We start from the raw sequence: 25,916 nt of genomic DNA on the forward strand, positions 1-25,916 counted from the left end.
TATGAAAGGCAAGAAGAATGGCATCAGGCCGATTATGCACATTTCCCCAGTTTTTTTTTCACAAAATATGGACACATGATCGTGTCCACATGATCTGTGTTTCAAATTCACGGTCACCGCTCAGTCACAAAAGGTAAATTGGACTTGATTAACATTTTTTGAGCCCGACAAAACAGCACTCCCCGTCGGGGAATCGAACCCCGGTCTCCCGCGTGACAGGCGGGGATACTTACCACTATACTAACGAGGAGATGATTTCTACTATTGGCTGAATATTTCAATATTATCATAAATACAGTGTCAATGATACTCTTGATAAAATAATATTAATGCAATAATAATAATAATGATATACACAAGGAAAGTATTTTCACGCCTGCGAGACAGGCCGGGATTCTCACCACTATACTAACGAGGAAGCGGCTTTGGTATGACACCGTGAATTCATGTTAAAAAACTCCATGGTGGATTGTAAAATGTTGTGTTCGATGTGTGACACTAATCTGTGTTACAGAGAGAGCAGGTCATTGCGTACTTTGGCTGTTCTGTCTGACGTCCTGAGACGAACTACTGTGCTTCTGGCTGTGGTTCTGGCACTCGGTTGCTGCTGCCTGTATCTTTAGGGTTTAAAAGTTCCTCCTACGACCGTGTACCAGCCAGAAGGGTCCAACACAGTGCTCCATGCCCCTTTGCAGCAGTATCAAGTGGGCAAATCCAGAGAACGTTTAGCCATCGACATCTTAGGTCCCTTTCCACCTTAGGTGCCGTAGACTATTTCACCAAATGGTCAGAAGCATTTGCTGTCCCCGACCAGAGTACCATCACCACAGCAGAGCGTTTGGTGAACGAGATGTTCTGCTGCATTGGGGTGCCAGAGGAGCTGCATATTGACCAGGGGTGGAACTTTGAGGCCTAGATGTTTAGTGACATCTGGCGGCGCCTGGGGATCAAGAAAACACGGACTACACCACTACACCCTCAGAGTAACGAGTTAGTTGAGCAGTTTAATCAAACCCTGGCCAGCCAACTGGAGATTCTGACCAGTCAGCAGCAGCGAGATTGGGATCTGCACTTACCACTGGTCCTGTGAGCTTATCGGTACCTATGTTTGGAAGGGAACTACGCAAGTTCCACTTGAACCTGAAGTGGACGGCAGACCTCGCTTGGGTTACCTGTACCATCTCCGAGAACAAATCAAGTGGATGAGTTAAGCAGGCAAGCAAACAGAGGTGGGGTCCAAACAGAAATGGGCCTGTGACTTCCACTTTTGTGTTGTGGAGAGGAATTTCACTCCTGGTGCCCAGGTGTGGGTCTACAGCCCTATGAGGAAAAATGGCCTCTCCCCCAAGCTGATGAGCCACTGGATTGGGCCGTGTACTGTTTTAGAAAAATTGTCAGATGTTGAGTATAGGGTGAGACCAAGGCAAAGGAATCGATTGTCCCTTGTCTTGTCATAATATATTATAATAATAAAACAAGAAACATATAAAAACCCACATAAAATGAAAATTGGGATTAAGTAATATAAGCCCTGTATTTACTTGATGTCAGCTCAATACCAAAATATGCAGTATCGCAAAAAAATACGTCTGATCATTGCCTGAAGCTTTAAAAAAACAGATCACGCTAAGGCTGTGCTGTAGTGTTTATTTGTGAAAATAAATGAATCATAAGATTACCAATGAAGAGATTACCTGTAAAATAATGTCAAGCGAAGTGCTTTGGGTTTTGCAAAAACTATAAGAAAGTAAAACTTCTCTCCCCGTCGGGGAATCGAACCCCGGTCTCCCGCGTGACAGGCGGGGATACTTACCACTATACTAACGAGGAGTGGTGCGAGACTTGCCAAATGCGGGAGTAGATTCGCTGACGGTGAACGGGGTTTGTAATGGTTAGATAGATCAACTACTCTGACATTGATCTGTAGTGAGAGCAGAAAACAGGTAGAGAAAGGAGAGGAACGAAAGTAGGTAGCAGCAAGACAGAGTATATGTGTGTGAATGAGAGGAACGGTGAGGCTACAGGAAGTGGAGATCAAGAAGCTGGAGGATTTCAGGTACTTGGGGTCAACAGTCCAGAGCAATGGAGTCTGTGGAAAAGAGGTGAAAAGATGAGTCCAAGCAGGTTGGAATGGGTGGAGAAAAGTGTTGGGGGTACTTTGTGATAGAGGACTATCGGTCAGAATGAAAGGAAAAGTGTACAAGACAGTGGTGAGACCAGTGATGCTGTATGGCCAAGAAACTGTTTCAATGACAAAAAGCCAGGAGGCTGAACTAGAGGTTGCAGAGATGAAGATATCGAGGTTCTCTTTGGGAGTGACCAGGATGGATAGGATCAAGAATGAGTCCATCAGAGGAGCAGCACATGTAAGTTTTGGAGAGATGATCAGAGAAGCCAGACTGAGATGGTTCGGTCATGTACAAAGGAGGGATAGAGAATATATTGGTAAACAGATGCTGGAATTGGAGCTGCCAGGCAAGAGGTCTCAAGGAAGGCCAAAGAGAAGACCCATTCCACCCATTCTGACGTCCTGGAACCCGGACTGTTGACCCCAAGTGCTGTCCTTTGAACATATAGATGTTCTATGGTGTTTTAATTCCGATAAAAATGGCTTATGGCATGTACATCAAGGCCTCGTTGGCGCAGTAGGCAGCGCGTCAGTCTCATAATCTGAAGGTCGTGAGTTCGAGCCTCACACGGGGCAGTGCTTTTTGTTCAATAGTCCTTCAGGAGACAAATACCATGGACTTACTAGAAACTGTACCAATGCCTCTCCGGCACACCTCCATACCTCCCCAGGTAAATCATCATTACCAACTACCTTTCCACTCTTCATCCTCTTCAATTCCTACAAACCACCATCCTGTGTTGTCTAGCCCCACTCTCACTGATATCTTTCATTTACTTCGTCTATACAAGATGTAGGCTACCTGTGTTCTCCTACCTCTGCTCTCATAAGTTATCCTATGTTCCAGTCTTTTCTTCACTACAGCCATTTCCATCCTTTTTGCAAAGTCTACCACCATCTGTCCTTCTGCGTTCCTATCCTGTATACCCAATCTGCTCTTCTTTATCCCCTCTATTACTTGCACCAACATCCCTTTTGAAGTCTCCACCAATTACCACTCTGTCATCTCCGGGGACATTCTGCATCACACCTTCAATTTCCAAATTTCAGACTCATAAGTCTATCTGACATTCTTTTCACCTCCAGAACATTCCTAACAAACACCTCCTTCAAGATAACTCCAACTCCATTTCTCATCCTATCAGTTCCATGATAATACAACTTAAAGCCTGCTCCTAAGCTTCTAGCCTGACTACCTTTCCACCTGGACTCCTCCAGCCACAGCTTGATGCCAAAAAAATGCCGCAGACACATTTAATTTTAGATTGCTACAGGATTTTAGAAATGTTTTCATGTTTGTGTAAAAATAAGGAGAAGGGGAGGTGGTCATGCACAGAATGTGAAAATGTGCTGCAGATTCATTTTGTCAAGCTGTTATAACCTCGGACTGAAAATTTGCTTTCTATCAGTTCTTAAATGTTCGGGAACTTACACTCTTACAGCGCGGGAACTAGTGGATGAATTCAGATTTAAAATCTGTGTGTACAATTCTTTGGTTTGAATAAATACTTTTGACCTATCGTCTTTTGTTTTCAAGTTAGACAAAAAAATTTCAGCTTGCAATGAATACAAGGTTTCAGTTTCAGTTTCATGCATGTTGCATAACACAGTACAATATTTAAACGTGACAATGCATTTATAAAGTCCTTTTAGAAGTTATTTGACAATATCAGATGGGATTTTGTCATAGATAGGCCATGATATAATGATTGAGCACACATTCTACATGATATATTAACTATTAAATAATACAACTGTTTTTTGAAAGTTACTCAAGATCACCATTATCATAGATTTAATAAGTAATACCTTAAAATATTTTCAGCTACTTTTTTGTTGTTCAGGTTGAAGGACTATGACAATGAGTTATGTATTATATTCTGGGTACCATAATTTCTATTCTTATGGGTGCCAGAGAATCAGCTTGTTCAGCTTTTTTTTCAAGAGCCCTCTTGTTAAACTTCTTATCAGTTGCAGTGGAGTTTATCTAGGATCAGTCTCGACGATGAAGCTGGACGTTTACAGAATGTGTGGCATACGTCTCTCTGCTTACTTTCTGCGGTCTCAACATTACGCAGTCTTTGTTATCACAGTTCAGAGTGGAACTTTCCCACTGTCCCTCCCCTACAGGTGCATGTTGTGATGTTTGCACTGCATTGAAGTGATACTGACATGTAAGAGCTCTGACAGGCGTGTCTCAACACTGGTCGCCCCGCGGGCTCGTTCGGAACTTGTTGTCGCACAAGGCAAGCCAGAATAAAAATAAATAAATATTAAAAACTCTCATCCCCTGTTAAGAATATTATGGGATATCCCAAATGTGTTTGTTAAATCTGACCTAATTACCACTAATTACACTTGGATAGATATTCAGGAGCTCAATAGATAGTTAGTCAACGAACTACCTGTGCGCATATACTGAATTCCAGAGCAGAAAAGTTGTAAGTATCATAGAACAGTATATGGCTCACAAACACATTGCATTAATAATGAGTAAGCTCACACCATTGACTGTGTTTTACTTTTAATGTGTGATTTTTGCTTCTTCTTCTGTCCTTTAGCCAAGCACAGAAACACACTAACACAACAATATCTGAGGGGCTGGTTTCATGTGACATGTCAGTTCTGTGTGCAATGTTATGAAGGGCGGCTCCAACGAGTGTGTAGCCTCATAACTTAACCATCACAATTCAAAATTCAGCATCTACATGAACGCTTCATGGGCACAATATCTGTGGCCGCACCCAATGACAGCCGTGAGTGTTTGGCTAACTCAAACATTGAAAATGTGTTCAATTCTGATATAAGAGGACACGTATTTTTGAAAATGTAATGTGCTACATCAACCTGTACAATTGTTGCCTTACCCTCATGTTCCAGTCTTTGTTAGTATTTAATAAATGTGTTAGATGTTGTAGAAAATATTTTTTTAAATTGCGTCTGAATTTCACAATTTCACTGTTTCGGTAACGTGGTTTCCGGATTATTGTAAAATTCAAGACACGAATGTTTTTAATGTGTTTAAGAATACATGTGGTCTGTAAACCGGATTTCGCAGTCGATACTGAATGTTGCAGTTTGATAAGTTTGTCAGAAATGCGCATGCGTGCCTGCAGTGTTTGGATTCCTCCTCCCTCATAGACTGACAGCCCGTTAGCCGCTTGTGTTCACCGGCAATGATACAGCAAACCGGGGTTCGGATAGACACCGCAATGAGAATATGTAACCACTTTATACTTTAAAAAAGTAAATATTTTTGAGACATCGTCGTCTACTGGCAGCAGATGGGGAACAATGATCGCCAACCTTTCGTTTGTTTTGGGGTAAAAGGAACAGTCGACGTCCGGGAGAGGAATGGATGCGGCGACTGATTTCCTGCGACATTCGCCGGCCAGCTAGGAAGCTTCGACGTTTACATCAGACGAACCGACTACCTAGGGTTTCTAATTTGTCTTTAGTTGTGTTTTCAATACATGCAAATCATTCGTAATTATAAGTGATAAGGCAGAAGGATCGTGGCCGATCCCCACTGCCGTCCTAACATAACTGTAAGCTAACTTAACCAAAAGCTAGCTTAATTTCTGAGTCCTTGTTTATTTTATTTGACTCACTTAATCGAGTCGCTCTTTATTTGCCCGAGGCTGATTCGTTCCAGTGTTGTCGGGATTTATTAGTGTTACTGCTTAACCAGCCGCTTCTGCCGTTTAGCTTGATATTCAAAGTCATTTGACTTCTCACTTATGGATCTTCAGTATCGCGGTATCGAAGCTGTCCCAGCTAACTAGCATCCGTGTCAGCTAGTAGGTAGCCCAAATAGCTGGCAGCCGCTATTCGGCCTGTAGTTTTATTTACTCTGATAAAACAATGCACCACCAAGACTTCTCTGGGGATCCGCCTGGGACCGGGAGCAGGAAATCGGCATATCAATACAGAAGAGGGAGCAGCGGTACATCTGTCTCCTCTGCTGGCGGTGGCGGTGGAGTCAACACGATTGACGACAATGCGTCTCAGTCTGGATCCTCCTCTCCAGGACTGCACCAACAACAGGCCCAGTCCCAGGTGGCTGGAGCTCAAGTGAAGAAAAAGAGTGGATTTCAAATAACCAGCGTAACTTCTGCTCAGATCAATGTGAGTGGCAACAATAGTTTAGCCGATGACACTGAGAGTTACGATGATATGGATGAGTCTCATACAGAAGACCTGTCCTCATCTGATATATTAGATGTTTCTGTGTCAAGGGCCACTGACATAGGTGTTCCTGAAAGAAGCTCATCAGATGAGACACTGAATAGTCTCCACGGGGTTGACACACCTGGTCTTGTGTCACCCAATGAACCTCTTCTTCCACATTCTATCCAAGGTTCTCAGAAGCAAACCTCCATGGTAAACGGGACAGCACATCCTCATTATTATCCTCCCCAGCAAAGCCTACCCCAGCATCAGCATTCTAATAGTTTGGGAGGAGGGGAACCCTCATTTCCGGCTCTACCAGTGTCTCCACTTGCCAGCTCCAGTCCAGCTATGGTTTCCAAAGCAGGGACAAGCCAGTCCCAGAGGCCACCAGCACAGGATAAGAACAAACAAGCGATTGGGACAATTCAACCCTTAGCCCCTATTGTTGGTGGTACAGCCACTGATGCACATCTTCAGGGCAGTGTGAACTTTTCTAATGTCTCTGTCGCTGCAGTTACTCATTCTGGACTGTCAGGTTTTGACAACACTAGTGTAAGTGGGCAAGTGGCTTCAACAGGTGGAGGAACAGGCCAGTCGACTGTAGCCCCTAACACTCAAAGCCAGCACACTCAGACAGCAACTGGCTCACGTTTCAGAGTGGTCAAACTGGACACTAACTCGGAGCCATTCCGAAAAGGAAGATGGACATGCACAGAATATTATGAAAAGGAAATTCCACCTGCCCCTGTGTCAGAAGCAACAAAAGGAGCAGATTCAGTGGCAGAGAGTGAGGCAGGTAACATTGGAATAGGTCCTGGGGTGCCTGCTGTTCCACCTCACACACTGCAACCTTATCCACTGCCGAGCCAAGACTTCACCAGTCCACAAGCCATGCAGAGCCCTCCACAGGGACCAGGAGCCTATGTTTCACCACAAGAAATTATTGGTACAGCGCACATTCAGAAACCAGTGGCTCCTGCCACACTTCCAACAGTCACGCCACAGGTGACCACACAGGGTGGTGTAAATCCTACTTTTGCAATTCCCCAGCAGTTGCCCTTTGTTGTGGATTGCCACCAGGTTCCAGCCCCGGGAGGTTACACTGCATCTCAACTTAGCGCTGGGGTCATGACCCAGGCAAGTGTGCTTCAGCCGGACTTTATTCAGCCCACTGCACCATTCCAGACCCAGGTGCAGCCTCCGCTGCCACATGTTACAGCTTCCATAACACCAGGTACTGGGGTACCTGCACAGGCATCAGTGAACATCTCGCATCAGCAACCCCACCAAGGTCAGGTGGCCCCACCTGCTTTGTCAGTTGCTGCTGGCCTGCCACAAACAGTGGCTTCTCAATCTCTGCAGCAACAACCACCAGCTCAGCCACACTCCACTGCTACAGTCACTTTAGCACCCACTGGGGGAACCCCATACATGCCTTTGACTGCACTGCAAGCAGACCTCCGACCTCTTCTCACTCCGGGCACTACCCTTAGCCAAGTCCCTGTTGGAGGGAGCTCAATAAAAACTCAGCTTGAGGATGCCCAGAAACTTCTGTTTCAACATCAGGGTCTTCTGGGTCTGCCCCGACTGGGGATGGGCACAGGCCCTGAGGTGACTTCAGATGCCAGTATTGCAGTTGGAGCCCTAACACACATGGGGATGTCAGCTGAGGCCAGTGCCTTCATGGCAGCTGCTGCTGGTTTGAGGACTCAGCACCCTGAAGGAGAGGATGACAGGTGAGGGCTGGTAGCTTGTGCTGCCATAATTGTTCTTATGTAAACATGGATATTCCACATTGAATACTTCTTTAACTATCAATATTTTACAGTGAAATGACAGAGCATGTTTAAAATGCTTTGACTGGTATATACGATAATCAGTGGCTGGTTTTCTTATTGCTTCTAAAATAAATGGTAGTTGAATTCAGCACTGAAAGCCACGCACTGGCCCTTAAATAATTCCCTGATGAAACTGTCTGGGTTCAGGAAACAAAAAAACAACAACCGATTGACCCCTGCTTTTTTAAAAATGTCAGCGTCACATAGGGAGTTTGGAGTTTACCCTGCCTGACCCCCCCCCCCCCCCCGCCACCACCATCACATATCCACCTCTATTAGCTCTTTGTGGCCGTGCATGCTCCCACTATATTGCAGTTGATGTAGAACGTCTCACTGAGGTGACTCTTTATTTAGCGTCTAGATCAGGTTATGTGCACAATCCAGAGGGCACTGCAGGATGGCAAATTTATGTGTGCAATTACTATGCATTACTTTTGTTGCTCAAACCTTTTTACTACAGTAAAAAGCAGTAGGCTACTGCAGGTAGGCTTTTTTAAACAGTTGCTCTAATCAAGCTCCTGGCCTGGAAAGACACTCCATGGTCCATTTGAAGGTGCAGTGGAAAGATCAGTCTGTCCAGGAGCGTATAGTGCCTGAATTTTGATTAGTTGTATACATTTGCTAACTCTTGTATAGTAGAGCACTGTTGTGGTAGCAAGCTGTCACCCCTTCTGTGTTCCTCGTTCAGGTTAAGCAGAAGATTCATGAGTATAACAAAAATGCCTTTAGGGTTTGAGGAGAAATTAGTGCTCTCAGTCTCATCTAACTTTAAATCAGGATATATTGGTATATAATTGCATGTGTGTGTGTTTTCCTACTAAATTGAATCTCAAATTGATTAGCAGTCAATCCCCTCTGTTTTTCTCATCTACAATCATTTATCCCACTTAAACAAGATGTCTATTCTTTCCAGAGTAAAAACGGTGATATGCTCCAGAAATATATTTTATTGCTTGATGTGATCAGCACACTTGGTGCAAAATTATGCTAGTGAAACCGAATGGAGTTTGTAGATTAAATTAAAAACATTGTTCAAGTTAAAGATCAATGAATGCTAAAGGGCTGGGTGACCACGATCCCTTGTGGTCCCACTCACCATGGCAATAGACAAAATACAGGGATAGAAAGCAATGGTTGGGCCAAAAGGGGGGGGTATTTGGACCAGACCTAATTCATCTTCATCTGCAGACAAAGCATAGCTTTATTCTGAGTAGAGGTTTTATTAGTGATTCATTCATCATAAATGTGTACTTACATGCAGCCTTTCCAAGGTGTGTTTCAGTCAGTTTTTTCTCTACCTACTTTTCATATGAATTTGGCTCCATCCTGCAGTTTTCCTGCAGTTGGTGTGTTTGTCTGCTTTTCCTCCAGACATGTCCCACTTCACTGTCTGCTTTGTTTTTGTCTCTTATTATTTGTTTATCTCCCTTTGTCACCTTCTCTTTCAGTCTATTCTTCTACAGGCTGCAGTTCATTTTGTCAGCTGCTCTAATGCCCTCTTATTATTTTATTTTAAACATCTATTCTCTCCTCTCAGATTTCCCTATTCTCTCATTTTCATACTCTTATTCAAGAGTTAGCAAAAGCAGAGTTAACTGTTAACTGATAAGCAGAGTCAGCAGCCTTTCCTTATCTGAAGATGTCCAAGTTCACCCTCCCTTGTTGACAATGTCTCATAAACAAACCTTGCAGGGATGTACAGGCTTTGAATAGTATTGTGTCTAAGGTTTTTTTTTATTTTAATTGTCCCTTAAAGGGGCAATGTTTTCCTCCTTAAAGTATGAATGTTTTCCCGCTTTAAGTGTTCTGAGTGTTATGCCCAAGGGGGCAGAACACTCTTAGAAGGATGATGATGGGGCAAAACGCATGGCTACATTAGTAATGCTGAAGCAATTTCTTACTAGATAAGGTATTACAAGGCACACATTTTCCAGTTGCAGCTCCTCAGATGTGAAGATTTGAAAATTTTGTCATGGCTTTTATACTGAACATATGTATTTTTGTAATTTTAAGTTATTAACTGTTCTCTTAAATGTATACTGACTGACCTCAGTATCACTCTAACTCTACATGGAAGTACTTTTGGAGCTCACTGGCACCTAAAGAATTCTCATCTGGTACTTAATCTTGCTATTTCACTTGATCCATTGAGACTAGTTTGGGTTTTTAAAAGCTGTGTGTTGTTGCTGCCAAGGCTGAGGTAAAAAGAGAAATATCTGCCCTTGCACAGTTGTATGCATGACTGATCGAATGTTGTAAAACAGGGATTTGAGGGTGTGGCTGTGCTACTCAGAATTCAAAACACAAAATCATGTTCTTGTTGGAATGTTGGCATTTAATTTTTGCAGTTCTTCTTACCTTTTAAAGGTAATTTCTTGCTAAAGTTAAGTTTCACCATGCTTTATAAATATCAAAACAATGGCTTCTGAATATGTTTATAATTTCACTCCATATTATCCAGCATTAAAAGCTATGTTACCTTAACTTAGTGAGGAAAAAGTCTGATTTTTTTTTATTATTATCCTGAAATTGTACATTTGGGAAAATATGATTCTTTTTTTTTACTTTGTAACCTGGGACCCACAGTAGGTTTTTGCAATTCAGCTCCACTAATCTAAAAATGTTTCTTTACTTGGGTGTGGATAAAATGCAATTACTCAAGAGTTTTTAAAGAACATTTTCCCGATAAAGTTTTCATACTCAAGTTAACATCAATATACTGTCGGTACTTAATGTTCAATGTGCCAAATAACATTTTGTGCTATTTGAAGGCACGTTTTTTGTGTTCACATTATCTCATCCTTTGGAGCAATAAAAGCTATAGTAACAATCTATCTGCCAATAAAGCATACACACCCTTGGTTGTGACAGGTTTATTAGCTTCTCAGTCAAATTCTTTCTTATTTGAACATTTTATCCGTCAAATATTAAAGGGAGAGATGTGTCAAGGAAAGGCAGTAAGTTCAAACATTCTTTACACAATTCACAAGTTGCCAGCCTAAAATGCTCAGTGGTTGTTGTGTATGGATATTGCCACAGAATTGAACAGTCTATTTGTCTACATTTTGTATATTGGGATATGACTGTGTGCTCAATTGCTCAGTTTAAGCATAATGTTGAACAATATATGGATTGCCCACATATCTGTATAATTAAATCCACTTGTCCAAGTTAGAAAGCAGGCAACATTCAATCTCATTTAAAGGTATAGTGAAAAGGTTTAGTGAAAAACGGGGCTGTGTTATAACAGGGTTTATGGGAGATTCAAGACAATCTCCAGCAATGGATTGTCGAAAAGAAAAAACAGAATACTGGCTTGTCTATATTGCCCACAAAGTCCCTAGAAAACTAAACCCATACTTCTTATGACTTGTAGGCACTCCTTTACAGTTTTTCTTTCATTTTCTACAAGGGAATACTTATTTATACTACCTGGTGAACCAGTCATAGATACGTGCTGTACCAGTCATAGAAAGATGCATAGTGTGTGCGTGTATATAGTGATATTTTTTTCCTGCTTCCATGCCATACCTGAAAATAATGGAAACATTCTTGCTCAAGTTAGAGAACAGCCCACAGCACCAGCTACTTCATTCTGAAGGGCATACTAATTACTATTAATGACTTATATGGCCTATACATGGACATATATATGGGCATCAATAACCGTTTGGCCCTATCAACGAAAAGCGGTGCTACCTTGTTCATTGCAGTCATGGCATAAAGTAATGACAACGGAAATTATTTCAGGGGACGATATACTTTCCCCTAAAAATGCTTGATGGGCCCAAAGAACAGTGGTAAGCTGTCCTTTTACTGTGCTATTAATCTTGTGTCAGGTAACAAATTATCTTATTTGCCTAACAGAGGAATCACAAGCTTCACTTGAATCTGCATGATGATGTTAGAAACACAAAAATATGGGAATTTAATGCTTCACTTTTTTTTTAAACATCTTGACAGAAGCAAACATGGTGAGCCTTAAAGTGGCACCAAAAATGCCAGGCATCACTCATGTTTACTAGCAGTTTTATAATCAAAACCAAAAAACTGCAACTCACTACTAATGAAATAAAATTTAAAATGAGGTTATGCTATATATGAAAAAAAAAAACCAAAATGAAATGATTGAACTGTATTTGACGAAGTGCAATCAAATTTTTTGTTTGAATTCTGAATGTGTAAATTACTTTTCACTCAGATTTATAGTTTCCCAATATTTTTTTTTCCCTTTTCCACATTAATATGGTGTTGCAATGATAAGACTGGTGTCAGTTTGCTTTTGTTGAATGTCAAATTGAAAAGCATCATTGTGAGCTGTGAACAGCTGTCTGTTTCCTAGAAAGGCCCAAGTATGTTACCCCAAAATATTTTGTTACTTGAGATGGAATTGGAAATGTAATGCGATATCATATAAATATACAAAGATTGCCTCAGCACACTAGTAACAAACCGATTTTTACGTCACCATGCCATTGCAGTGATGACTAAACCTTAACATGAAAATGTTAACAGAGTTCTTAATATGCTGAGGATTAAGTTTCACAACACCTTCATTTTGTGAACTGGATATTTTCTCATAGTAAGCAGCAAATGTCAATTGAATTCACATTATAGCACCATCTACAGGACTGTCTCAGAAAATTAGCATATTGGGATAAAGTTCTCAATCTTCTGTAATGCAATTACAAAACCAAATATGTCATACATTCTGGATTCATTACAAATCAACTGAAATATTGCAAGCCTTTTATTATTTTGATATTGTTGATTATGGCTTACATCTTACAAAAACTCACAAATCCTATCTCAAATTATAAGAATATTGTGAAAAAGGTTTTTTTTTTTTTAAAATTACATTACAGAAGATAAAGAACTTTATCACAATATTCTAATTTTCTGAGACAGTCCTGTATATGGTGCGCTCCAGCTCTATCAAGTTGGCATAATGTACTCTTGTCAAATGTACTAGTATGAATCCATGCACTCCTGCCATGGATGTAACATAGATATTCTGATGATGGTAGTAAAAACAAGTTTTTAGTATGCATCTTTGTAAATAATGTTTTTGAATTACGGTATTATTTTAGTATTTTAGTTTATATTGATAAACCCACTGATCATTTCCAAAGTCACACATTTCTCTTTTTAATTTTGACAGCAGTGCGATATATTTCTATAAAATTGTGCCAACAGTTAACTGGCGCCATGCGTTGCGTGTTTATGGAATGAGATATGAAAATAATTTCTACCTCTCAAACCATGTAAAGGTCTAGTCTTATCTAGTTTAATGGTTTTTCGCCACAGGGGGGCAGACTTTGACCATAAATCATATCACTCTGGAAAACGGTTGTTTATGTAACCATCGCATGCTTTGAGAATCACTGACCTAAATATGCCTTTCAGCAAAATAGAAATGCCCTCTTTGCACGCAAATAGTGGATGAGCAATCGGGTAGTTTTCATCTCTGCACATACTGTCTAGAAGTAATGTCTGAGTGAGGAGACAGACTGCAAGAGGTACCATTCTAGTCGTGGTATGTGTTAGGCCTTTAAACATACCACCACTATGTTTATGACAAACTCTTACCCTAACAGTTAGGATAAGAGTTTGTCATACAAAAGTCTATTTTAATGGACAGACTGATTCAATCTTTCCAGTGCCCAGGACTAAATCAGATTGTCTATAATACAAATAAGTGAGTGAGACTTCAGGCGACATTATGGGCGCCCTTTTTTTTGACCATTGGCAGTATTTAATACATGAAGTTTGATGACATGAAGAAGACAGTTGGCATCTCGTACGAAATTATTAGATGACAGGGGATTGCATATTGTTTCATCCTGAGGCATCAAAAAGTTTATTTTATCAATAGTTTCTCCTGTGCCAATGTTGTAGCAGGACTTTTGCTTTATTTCTGTTGTTTAGAAAGGTCAGGAGTAGACAGTGTTTTTATTAAACATCGTAGAGGAACTGGTAACTGGCCAATATTGTACATCTAGAATTGTATTCTTTCCTGGGTTTTCTCAATTTATTCTGGAAATAATTCAGGCATATTTACAATGATCATCATGGTAAATGAGTTATTTTAGTGCAGCTTAGTTTGGATATATTCATACTAATATAATTTAAGGTTTAATGATGAATTTTGTTGACAGTGGCCTACAGAGTAACTGATGTGTGATGTAATTTATTTTTAGCACCTTTCAAATCCTATTAATAGACTCAAATTAATTGACCAATTATAACTTTTTTTGCTGAACAACATTACATTTCTTTAATTTATAAGGGACACTTATTAGTTACTGATTTTTTTCCTTAGTCTTTGAATAAAAACCTAAATTTTCAGAAGATACTTATAATAATTTTCTTTTGTTCAAAAAGAAAAAAATCAAGTTCCCTTGAAAAAAAAACATGATTTATATCAGGCTTAAGGCTGCAACAATATTTATCATTATTTTTAGTGTAAAGATCAATGTTTTATTTCAAAGTTCTACAATTCAGTTGTAGCACCATAATTCACTGCTTCTCTTTGCATGTGAGTTTGTCTAATGACATAATTTTTCTACAGAAGGCATATTATTGTCACATTGAAAAGACACATGGAGCGCCAGTAATTTCAGGCACTGCTACCATCACTAAAGTACATTTTGATGTACTGCATGTGTAGTTTGGAAACATCATCCAGCCTTGACAGATTTAGTTTCAGATAGCATGGGAGGTGAAGGCAGGCAGAATCAAGTAGACTGGTGTCACATTTGCTTTCCTTGTGCTTCCATGCAGAACTTCAGAGAGTCAAAGGCCAAGAGCGATGTTATGTATGTCTTTCTGCTTTTATGACTTTACTTGGCAGAAAGGTTTATGTTTTGCATGGGCCTATGTGAGAAACAGTAGGCATTTTACAAATCAGAGCTGTTACCTGTTCATGCATGATCTTTCCTCCAAAAATCAATCTTGATTTTTCGTGTCATTTGTTTTCATTGTTTTTTTTTGGTCATCTGTGTTTACTGTGTAAAGTGTCTTCTTTTAACTCTTCATCCAGGATACATACATACATACACACAAATCTTTAATAGATTTTATATTTAACTTCACGTGGCATTGTTATTAGTGCAACTCTAATTTCCGAATCATATAGATAATCATTTTTTTACATTTTTGCTGGATTTGATTTTTTTAACCTAAGATATATATTTATATCCGTGTATGTATGTTTATGCCTGTGTTTTGCGTGTGTGTGTGTATTTATATAATATATATATATATATATATATATATATATATATATATATATACACGTGTGTTTGTGTGTGTATGTACGTATGTGTGTGTGTATATATATGTGTGTTTGTGTATGTGTGTGTGTGTGTATTTGTATTATATTTGTATTATTTTCTGACCTTTTATTTACCAATTCAAAGACAATATTAGATATGTTAATTGATGGGAAGTAAAATGGTATTTATTTACAGACTGCTGTGGGGCCACGGTCAGTTGCTATAATAGTATACCAACCAATATGCTTTAGGCTGGCGTTTTATTTGGTTGGGGAGATCCCTGAATTTTGTGGCTAGAAATGCAATGTTAAATAAACACATCCATTCCACTTCCTGACAGAACAATCTCCATTTTAAAGAGAAAATAATAATTATGTGTCAAGCTTGTCCTGTGTCAAAAACCTGACCCATCCTACTGTTGAAAAGCTTTCAGAGCACCGCATGAAGCCGGTCTGCAGCAGAGAGCCTGGGGCAATTTTTTCTCAACCACTGCTGAGAAACACGTCACCAGTCTTTCTCTTGTTTTTTTTTGTTTATACTGATAGCAAAACCAAAAACCTTTTAACTATCCACGCATCCAGACCAGAGTTCATTAACTTGCTGCGAGATTTTAAGTTTGTTTGGATATTATGATTCTGTAGTATTTGATTGTAATATTTATTTAGATACATGATTTATACACAGACATAGGAAAAATGGCATGTCTGAAATTTGACTGCAGATCCAGCAATTTGGTGTGCGTGTTTGTGTGTCTGTTTATGTTTACAAAGCTTATGCAACCAACCTGTTTGCAGTGTTTTTCCTGCAGGAAGAACCAAGATGTCAACATGAATTTTTATCAAGTTTTATGTAATCCCTTAATGTCCCTGATTGGTGCCAATTCGTAATGTCTCTCCAATTTCTTCCCTCTTGTTAGGCCCAAAGATAATAGGATTTTGCTTTCAAAAATTCTAATCTTTTTGACATGTTTTATGTGTAGCAAATTCTGCATGAAATGTAGCAGAACAAACCTCTCTTGTTATTTGTGCGGTCAGGGAAACAAGGTGTGTCAAAACTGCCAGTGATGGTGATGCTTTCTGTTTAGTCTGAGCCTCCTTATCTCTGCTTCTCTCATGGCCCATATGGCACAGGGGCTGGTTATGTAAGGCATTGCGTGCTTGGCAGAGGATGATTTACTTGCGCTCCAAAGAACTGCTGCCCTGAAGCTGTGTGATGCCACGAGATTTGTTTGAGTTTGTGAGGCGTTTCTTCTTGCTATTTTCTGTGCCTGAACAAAGATCAAGGACCTAATCCCCTGATGAAAACAAATAAAGGGCTGCATTTGATTGCTACCTTTGTACACTGCCAAGAAATTGAGCTGAGGGAATAGAAATAATATTTGGTTGTGTTTTAAAAAAAAAATTAAATCGTGTGCTTTATTTTTAGAATTGTTTGTTGATACATATTTGTGTGTGTTTTCATGTGCTCGATGGTCAGGAATGTCTATGGTGCTGGGACTACTTAAAAGCTTCCTTAACCAAGCTCATCCAGTTTGCATAGTATTTTTCTCTCTCCCTTTTGTGTTGATGAACACACGCAGACACATTTATACACTTCTTCTACTGATGCATTAATACATTAATGGTTGCTAAAAAGTAGAGGCAAACAAGCACACATCTAATGCTGCAGGACAAGTGAATGGAATCGTGGAAGGCAATCGAGTGTAAAATGGAAAATGTTAAAATAGAAAAGAGGGAGTTTGATGACAACAGCTTAAACCAGGATAATTTTATGGGTATAAAAGACAGACAAATCTACTGTGGATTAACCTTTTTTAACAATGCACTATGAAACCTTTTTTTTGTGACCTGTGGGTTTTTTCATGTTTTTTTTAAATTGATCTAATCCTGTCATCAAACAGTTTCATATTTTTGTCAGTGTTGAGATGACCTGAACATTTTGCGGCACCACACACTGATGTCTGAATGACAGCTCCATGCAATACAGCTCTGCTTTCTCTCTAACTACACAATAAGGTTAGGCAGAAATCATTACTTACACTCAGCTGGAAGCTCTTGTTTGAGAAAATGGTTTGGGAGTTGAGGTATAAGGGGTGAAAGAATGACATTTGATCAGTCTGACATTTCTTTTTTTTTTTTTTTTTTTTTTTTTACTGTTGGCATCATATATACGGTATGTTTGAGTTTGTGTCATTTATGTTGCCCCTCCTCCTGCTGCATCACTGCCTGCCACTCTGCTGCTCTATGTCCACCATGATGAAAGCTTTGCAGGGTGTGGTAAAGCTGTCCACGCTTGCCATTATTGCCAATTTGCTCAGTAGCTTTTTTTTAAGCCAGCTGCCATTTTAGTGAAGTCGAAGTACCAAGGCTCACCTGACATCAATTATTTATAGTGATGTTTTTTTTCTGACCTGAAACTTGAAACTGAAACAGTTTGTTGTGATGTCAATTTGCAGTGTAGAAGGTAGATGATCTTGCTTTTACAGGTATAAAGCAAAGTCAATGTTTTTTCCAGAAGATGGCAAGTTGCAGACCTCCGTGTTGTCCCAATAAAAGTCTAAAAGCTTGCTGGAACATAAGTTTGGGTCAATAAGATAAATTTTGTTTGCCTTCAGAGTGACTACAACTCAAGTACACTATAGTAACATTGTCTGTTTTTGTGATGTCTTTAGGCCAAGCTCTGCATTCACTCAGCTCAGTGTATACAGTAAGCTTTAGCATTGGTTATAAATGGGTCAGCTGTTTGTACAGGCTCACACAAGCCTCAGATGGACCTGGATACACAATGAATGAAAGGATCCCATCTGGGCTATCTGTGATGTCACAACACCAAAGTCCTTCATTGGTTGAGACGTGAACACCGCGTCATCTGCAATTGGCTGAAAGTAAACCTGTCTCTACATGATTCACTCAGACTTGGTTCCAGCCTTTTGTTCTAAGCAGACATGCGCACACTGACCCCAAACCAAAGAACATAATGTCCATATACTTGTTGTATGTACAGTGTGCAAAATGAATGGTCACATGGTGAATGAAACAAAATGTACGTCATTAATGTCTGCTACAGACCAATGATGTAAATTTTGCATAATATTTTTAGAAACATGAAATTGGTTTTAGCAGCTTTAGTTTTATAGGTCTAAAATTTGCGCCTTGTGTATGTGTTTCTCACACGTTTCTATTCCTTGGATTAGTGACACATACAGTTGAGGGAATTAAACCTGATGTGACCTTTGAGGGGAATAACTTCACTGGATTTGTTAAGGTGAATTGTGCTAGCAGATTTGCTCTGCACTCCTCTTTCTGCCATCGCCTGGTACTGTACCACTTGGTTGATGATTGAGGACTGGCATTGCCCAGATTAAGAAACATTGATGAAAGATTTTTACTGAATGTTTTGGTTTAGGTGTATTGTGGCTGCACCAGAGCACCATGTGGGAAGTTTTTGCTAGCCTGGAGGAACACGTGAGGTATCCTCTGGCGGAAAACCATTGTGTGTGTGTGTGTGTGTGTGTGTGTGTGTGTGTGTGTGTCCAGTGTTCATCTATGATGAACAGTGACAGCAGAGGAAAGGCTGGTAAAATATGCCTTATTTTGGTTAATTTGAACATTGAGATCATATCTCCAAACAGTTTAAGTCTGCAGGAGGTTAAAATTTCTATATTCATAGGATAAAGGTAGCAAGGCAAATACATGGTCACGCTACCTCTTTCTATTAAAAATGAGCTTTGGAATAAAAAGCACTCTGGGATTCCATCAACAGCCCAGAGGATGTTGCAGGAAGCATCAACGGCTGTGAAAGGGAGTGGCTTATAGATAACCATGGGGTATGTGGTCAAAAATGGCTCATCCTATTGGGTGGATCACTCTAATCCCGGCTGAAGGTTTATATAACAACAGAAGGGGGAGGTGACATGGCTCCTTATGCAGTGACGTCATAGCCCACCCTCTTATCGCTTTTCACTACATGTCCAATCATTTGAGTCTATATGTGATACAGGCACAGGGGTGGCGTAGGATGCATAAAGGCATGCTCCCGTTGTCCATGCACACTCCCTCGCCTTCCCCTGTACTTCACTGCTCCATCCTGGTCAATACACTTGCTCAGGTTTCCCCATGTGAGGCTCCCATCAACCAGTGGGGGTCAGGGGTAAAGGGCGCAGGTCAGGAGGACGAGGGAGATGTAGTGGTGCTTGTATTTGTTTTAGGGTTTCAGGAAATGGGTGGATAGTGTGTTTTAGCCCAAGTGCATCAATGAGAGAGAAAGGGCTGGCCAAAACAGGAGGAGCACAGGGCAGGGACATCATGGCCCTAAAGCTGCTCTTCTGGGAGCTGGAGAAGCATCTGAAGAGGTAATGATTACTCTATATCGATTACAGTGTGTCATCGGGTCCAAGTGGCATACAAGGTTGTGGGTTCCAGGCTACTGCAGCAGCTTCAGGGTTAAACGTTCTATTCATATTATATCTGCTTTATGTTTGTTTTTGTTTGGTGCTGTGGTAAAATTCATTTGTATTTTTTTAACGTGAGCTAAGGTCGAAGGATTATTGATGTAAGTTGAGGCTTCCCAAATATTCTCCTGGCGTTTTCTCATGTAATGATGTGAAAAACACACACATTGTGTAAAACAGGCTCCTCAACTGACTGTAAGTCAAAAGACACATCCTCAACAGTATGTGGGCAAAAGCTATGAAGGCTGGTTGTTAGAGGACACAGTGTACTTGCTACTCCACATGCATGTTGTTACACTAAGCTTTATAAGAGCGTAAAAGCCTGGTTCATTAATGTTCGATAATGAGAGGCCATTTTGATCACTTTCAGCCCCCCCCCCCCCCCCCCCCACCACCGCCCAATTTTAACTGCCAGAGATGACTATATAAATCCATGGAATGTGGAGCTCATTGCTCATCTCGACTTCAGTACCCCAGACCCCGCAAAGCAAAGCAAACAGCGCCTGTCAACCCCCTACAAAATCACATATTTCCATACTGCATTATTAATTTTGCCCTACTTTGCATTAAAAGGCCCATTAAATTTCTTCACCTGGTACATTTAATATTCAATTAGTATAGCATAAGCATTTAATAATTGTCTATATATTGTCTAATAGTTGTCAGGACAGAAATGAAACATTACTAAATATTTAAAAAGCAGAAGTTAGTCACCACAAACACAATTCAGCTTTTAGACAACCCCCAAGTTGTCGTCACATTATCTAATCTGTCTGTCTGTAAGAGTTACCAACATATGGACAGGTTGTTGCTTTAGCCTTTGATGAAGAGGGTTTCCTAAAATCTACCCCCCGCGTTCACACATCCCAAATCAAGTGTTTGAGCCAAGAGACAAATATAACCCAGCTAAGGTGCTTAAAGCAGCACACAGGAGCTCCTGACGTCCAACCCCTGCTTGTCACACAAAACATACATGTGACTTTTTTGTTGTTGCTGTTGTTATTTCTAATGAAAAATGTCCAGCAACAGGTCACTATCCTTAGACTGACAACATTATTGTGTGTTGTATGTGGTCACACTCTACAAGAACTGGCCACACCCTGATTGTCAGGGATACACATTCATTCTGGGTCCACTTCCACAACTCAGGGGGTTGTTACTTCCTCTTTATCTTCCTTTGTCTATATCTACAGTTCATCAAAATCATGTTCGTAAGTAAGTCTACTTGTCATACCATCTGCGACTTTCTTTATTCACTTAGTGATACAGAATGTTTGCAGATTTTTTAATAAAGCCTGATTCAGTCTATCAGCTCCTTGAGTCAATTATCACCTGTGAGTAACTCAGCTTGAAGGAGGTCCCCCATAAACTATGAAGGTGTTAAACAACTGACACAACAATAATGTCCAATACTAACCATTTCCAAATGCTCTTTGAGCCAGTACATTTTCATATGTATACCAAAAACAAAATAAAAGACCATGGCAAGTACCACAAACAGCAGTGAAGTTGAAATGCTAAACACAAACCATATGGAAATCAAGATGTCCTATTTATCACTTAAATATCATTAAACTTTTCCAAAAATGTGAATATATCGTGCTTTTGTGTAGCTTTTACTCCTTTATATTTAATTTTCGAGTTGAATGACATGGAAACCTGTGTAAAGGAGTCAGTCCTGATTATCTTTCAATTTTAAATGTTGACAAAGTATAAAACTAGAAGCACCAGTTTCTACTCAAATACCATTCTGAGAGTGCAGATACGTTCAAATCACACAACCGAAATACCTCTATTATGGGAATGCAATACTATAGAACACATGACATGAAATATTTGGTTGCTTCTTATCCAGGTGCCTTTATGGACTTGGCTATCCCAGAATTGGAACATGTTTACAGGGGAAACAACAACAAATATTTCCCTAAATTGTGACGTCAGATGGACGCTGCTCACGTCATCGCTTGTACTAAAACACACATGCACACACACTCTAAACAATTGATTGTTCTTAAATTGCTTCTGGCCAATCGGCAAAGAAATAGCGCCTCCGATCGATAACCGATAGGTGGCGACAATGTCTGGCTTGTCCGAGTTTCCCTTTCACCGGCACTTCGTATAAGAAGAATTTACAGCATTAAATGTTATCACACGGTGCCGTGCATGGCTTGTACATAAATCTAGGGGTGCAGTTTGTCGATCGGTTTCGGTCTGTCAGGCTTTTGACTCCCTCCTCCTGGTATTGTGATGTGGCGGTTAAGATGGATGCTGTATTTATATCGGACGCTGCAGCAGGTACAAGTTGTCGCCCGAATCACTGTGATGGGCACGCTGTCGTCCAATCCCGAACGACAGGGCGGTATTTCCCTTCATATTTTATGCAAATGAGACGATTGTGAACCAATCGGGCGTCGGCTGGCGTTCTTCCCTGCATGTATTATCGAGAGGCAGCGGCGGAACGGCGAGCCGCAGCTCGGCGCTCACTCTTTGTGCCCTGCCCCGGCTGTGAGCTCCGCGGCTTCCGGAGAGCAGATCCGACTCCCTGCCGTCAATAATGGTCTTTTTCCCTCCTTTTATACCGCTGGATTTCCAGTCTGCCCTGTTCAGAAATCACGTCTGCTTTTGATGGACGGAATAGCATGAATTCCCAATGTTACACTGTGGCGATGGACCTTGGAGTTTGTCAATTGAGGAATTTCTCAATATCGTTTCTGTCCTCGGTGCTCGGGAAGGAGAGCGCGTCAGTCAGACTTGACAATAGGTAAAGACTTCCGCACATTTTCATGACAGACGAGCTGTATCTTATCAACGTATGTCTAAAGCCGCGGTGTTGACCTCAATACTTTGCTTTATACACTAATTGTAATAGTATTTTTATTGATCGTGTCATCTTTACGTAGAATCATTTACGTTTTGCCAGCATCCGTGAACGCGGCACAATGCCGACGTATCCCCAGTCACTTGCAACGTTTGTCTCTTCCCTAAACATACGGGCTTTCAGCCCATCATCAAAATAATATATATGCTTTTCTTTGTTACAGCTCTTCGGGTGCAAGCGTGGTGGCCATTGACAACAAGATTGAACAAGCAATGGTAAGAGACTTTTATCATGCAGTCCCATTCCTTGCAGTGTTTGCAAATAAGCTTGGCTCATGCTTTACATGTATGGGCTGCCTGCAGTGTTATGTAACCCAAACTCAAGTCCTGGCTCATTCAATCCAAACACACAGCTCCTACCACCTGCCCACTTTAGCCAAGTTCTGTTTTTATAATCTTTTCCCCCCATATTCTTCTTTTTGAAGACACATGATAGTCACTCGTCTAAATTGCAAACCTTGTGTGAATGGTGTTGTGGGGAGAAGCTATCGAGCACTGAATGAATGAATGAGTGAAATGCATGATGGTGCATTTTGTCTGATGGCTGTTTTAGATGAAGGCGGTAGATTCACAAGCACACATTCCAACTGCAATTGCATTTCATCTGCTGTTCTGTGTATCAGAGACAGTAGAAGCCCTCTATTCTGCTACAATTAGAATGACAGACCCTAGGCTTGCTTCGTGTGGGCCAGGCAATGGTTCACACGCTACCCGCTCCCCTCATACATGCATGCACAGCTCCTCTCTCTCTCTCTCCCTGTAATCCGTGTTGCTAGGCAAGCAGCAGCCTCCCCTCTGCTCAGTATAAATAACTCGGCCTGTGATTGGCTCCACCCACTCGGTGCAGGAACATTTTGTTCCTTGGCTGCACTGGGGCAGGGAGGGGGGGAGGGAGGGGCAGATCTGCAGATGAGGGGATGCTCAGATTATTAAAGCAAATCCCCTTTCACCAGGCTGGCACAACACTATTCAAGCATCATCGTGGGAATGTATTGCAGTTTCTGATGAGCACGTTAAAAAAAAAAAAAAGTTTCCTGCTGTGTCAGACATTGTGGTGGCTGTAACATGATTTGTTTTGCAGATTTAGCCTTTGCACTTTGCTGTCACACAAGACGCTGGTTGATGAGTCACTTTTTGTAGCTGTTTATGTGCCAAAACATTTAGTAGGCATTCCTTTTTTTCTCCATGATTATAAAAAGGCTTAGAGTAGATGAGGACATCCATGAGTTCAAACACACTTCAGAGAGAAGCTCAAAGTGGCAGTTTAAGATGTGCTAAACGTGACTGAATTTATTGATTATTCACTGTAGAACAAATAAATGAATACACAGAATTGGGAAACTGGTTTGACTAATGGCTCCCTCCCATCTCCAGGACCTGGTCAAGAGCCACCTAATGTATGCCGTGCGAGAGGAGGTGGAGGTGCTGAAGGAGGAAATTAAAGCGCTACATGAGCGTAATACTCGTCTAGAACAGGAGAACACCCTGCTCAAGACCCTGGCCAGCCCAGAACAGATGGCTCAGTTCCAGGCCCAAGTCCAGACCGGCGGCTCCCCGACCACCACTGTCCAACCCTCGGTGCCAGGGTCAGCCGGATCCGCACAAGTCGTTCCCTCAACGCAGAACTCTGGCACATCTGCATAACGTGGAACCTGGAAATCCGGAACAAACGAAACATCCACCCTTTCTTGCACATTTTATTTAACCAACTTGCATAGGCGTGTGTTTGTGCTTCGTCCCCAACTTTTACCTGCTCCAGACAATCGTTGTCATGGTGATGAGGGGAAAAAACAGCAGACAAGAACTAACAGTCCTACTTTCAAGCCGCTACCAGGAAGGGCGGTGCCCGGCCAATAATTGGAGCACGCTGCTTGCTCTTGTCAGCTCCGTCAAATCCCTTGCTGTATGACCTGTGGAAAATGTGCCAATGTCACAACCTGATTCTACCCATCCACACATGAGCAATTTTTTTACTCTCCATCTTGTAGTATATATTTCCATTTTTTTGTGCACCTTTTTTGAGCTACATCTTTCCATAAGACAATGCCAACAGTGGACGAACTTGATCAGACGAGCAAGAGATTTCAACATCCCATCTGGAATGGGAAACAGTTCAGGTCTTACCATCCCCGCCCTTCGCACACTCTCTTGGAGGAAGCATTCAGCATAATGCAGGGAATCTATATTTTTAGTTTTTTTTTTCGTCTATTTTTAGGGAGGACATGGAAAGGTTTAGGATAGCAAGTTCTTTTGTGTGATTTTGTTTTTGCTCATGTCAGTGAAATACATGTCCTAGCTGTGTGTAAAAATAAGTCAAAGGTGTATTAATAGGACATGACTGTTTCTAGGTAGTGATGTACAGATGTCAAAATTTCCAATTCTGCCAAGTGCCTGGTTTCCAACCATAGATACATATATAAAACCTCTTTTTAGTTATTTAACTCAATGTGTAAATATATAGTGGGTGTGTATGTGAGTGAGTGAGTGCGTGCGTGCATGCGTGTGTGTACATAAGTAATATATATATCTATGGTTTGCCAGGTTGCGAACTACCTGTGATGTCAGATCTCAGGGTGGGATCAGAAGAGGATTTATTTTACCTCGACACTAAAATGCTGTTTCTCCTGCAGTGATACACGGCCTTGTACTGTACGTGAACTCTTCACTTGCTCAAATGATCTGGACTGTTTTCCATTTGGGGATGTGTCTTAAGTTTTTCTTTCTATTTTTAATGATTTGTGCGTCTTTTGTCTTATTTTGTTTTATTTAGCCAAGTGTTGGGCAACTGTTGGCCTGGACATTAACACACTTGGCAAACAAGGAAAATGCCTAGCAGAAAGTATGTCTTTGTTTTGTGCATGTTCCTCAGCCCATCACAAATGTGACGTTACAATTGCACTAGACAGTTGCACCTCGAAATAAAAGTGAAAACAAAAAAAAAAAAAAGAAAAAAATTAAAACTGGACTGTTTGCTCTTGTTTTTTTCCTACACCGAATAAGACAGAAGGTCACGGAAAGTGATCTTAAAACTGAATCACTTCAGAAATGCCGTTCATTAGTGGGGAAAATGGGAGTAAATGCACCATAAATATCCATGCAATCAGCAACTGACCGTCACTTCGCATTGCGCATGTGCAGAGGTAGACCACAATGTAAATGCGGATTGTAAATGG

General features: G+C 40.8%; 1 protein-coding gene and 3 non-coding genes across 4 annotated transcripts; 2 read left to right on the forward strand and 2 right to left on the reverse strand.

The window, feature by feature from the left end:
* Positions 1 to 178: 178 nt before the first annotated feature.
* On the reverse strand, positions 179 to 250 carry trnad-guc (transfer RNA aspartic acid (anticodon GUC)). The gene has a single exon. It is a non-coding gene; the product is annotated as a tRNA-Asp (tRNA).
* A 1,508-nt stretch (positions 251 to 1,758) lies between these two features.
* trnad-guc (transfer RNA aspartic acid (anticodon GUC)) lies at positions 1,759 to 1,830 on the reverse strand. Its single transcript has one exon. It is a non-coding gene; the product is annotated as a tRNA-Asp (tRNA).
* An 801-nt stretch (positions 1,831 to 2,631) lies between these two features.
* Positions 2,632 to 2,704, forward strand: trnam-cau (transfer RNA methionine (anticodon CAU)). The gene has a single exon. It is a non-coding gene; the product is annotated as a tRNA-Met (tRNA).
* A 2,573-nt stretch (positions 2,705 to 5,277) lies between these two features.
* Positions 5,278 to 25,703, forward strand: LOC147233482 (TSC22 domain family protein 1-like). The gene is made up of 3 exons (XM_086148320.1): positions 5,278 to 8,037; positions 22,908 to 22,959; positions 24,118 to 25,703. The coding sequence occupies exons 1-3, from the start codon at positions 5,993 to 5,995 to the stop codon at positions 24,385 to 24,387; spliced, it is 2,367 nt and encodes a 788-aa protein (XP_086004446.1). The 5' UTR covers positions 5,278 to 5,992; the 3' UTR covers positions 24,388 to 25,703.
* Positions 25,704 to 25,916: the final 213 nt, after the last annotated feature.

This window comes from Fistularia commersonii, chromosome 6 (assembly GCF_037954325.1).
Source record: "Fistularia commersonii isolate RoL2024-O1a breed Wild chromosome 6, RoL_Fcom_v1.0, whole genome shotgun sequence".
In the NCBI taxonomy this organism is placed as follows: domain Eukaryota; kingdom Metazoa; phylum Chordata; class Actinopteri; order Syngnathiformes; family Fistulariidae; genus Fistularia; species Fistularia commersonii.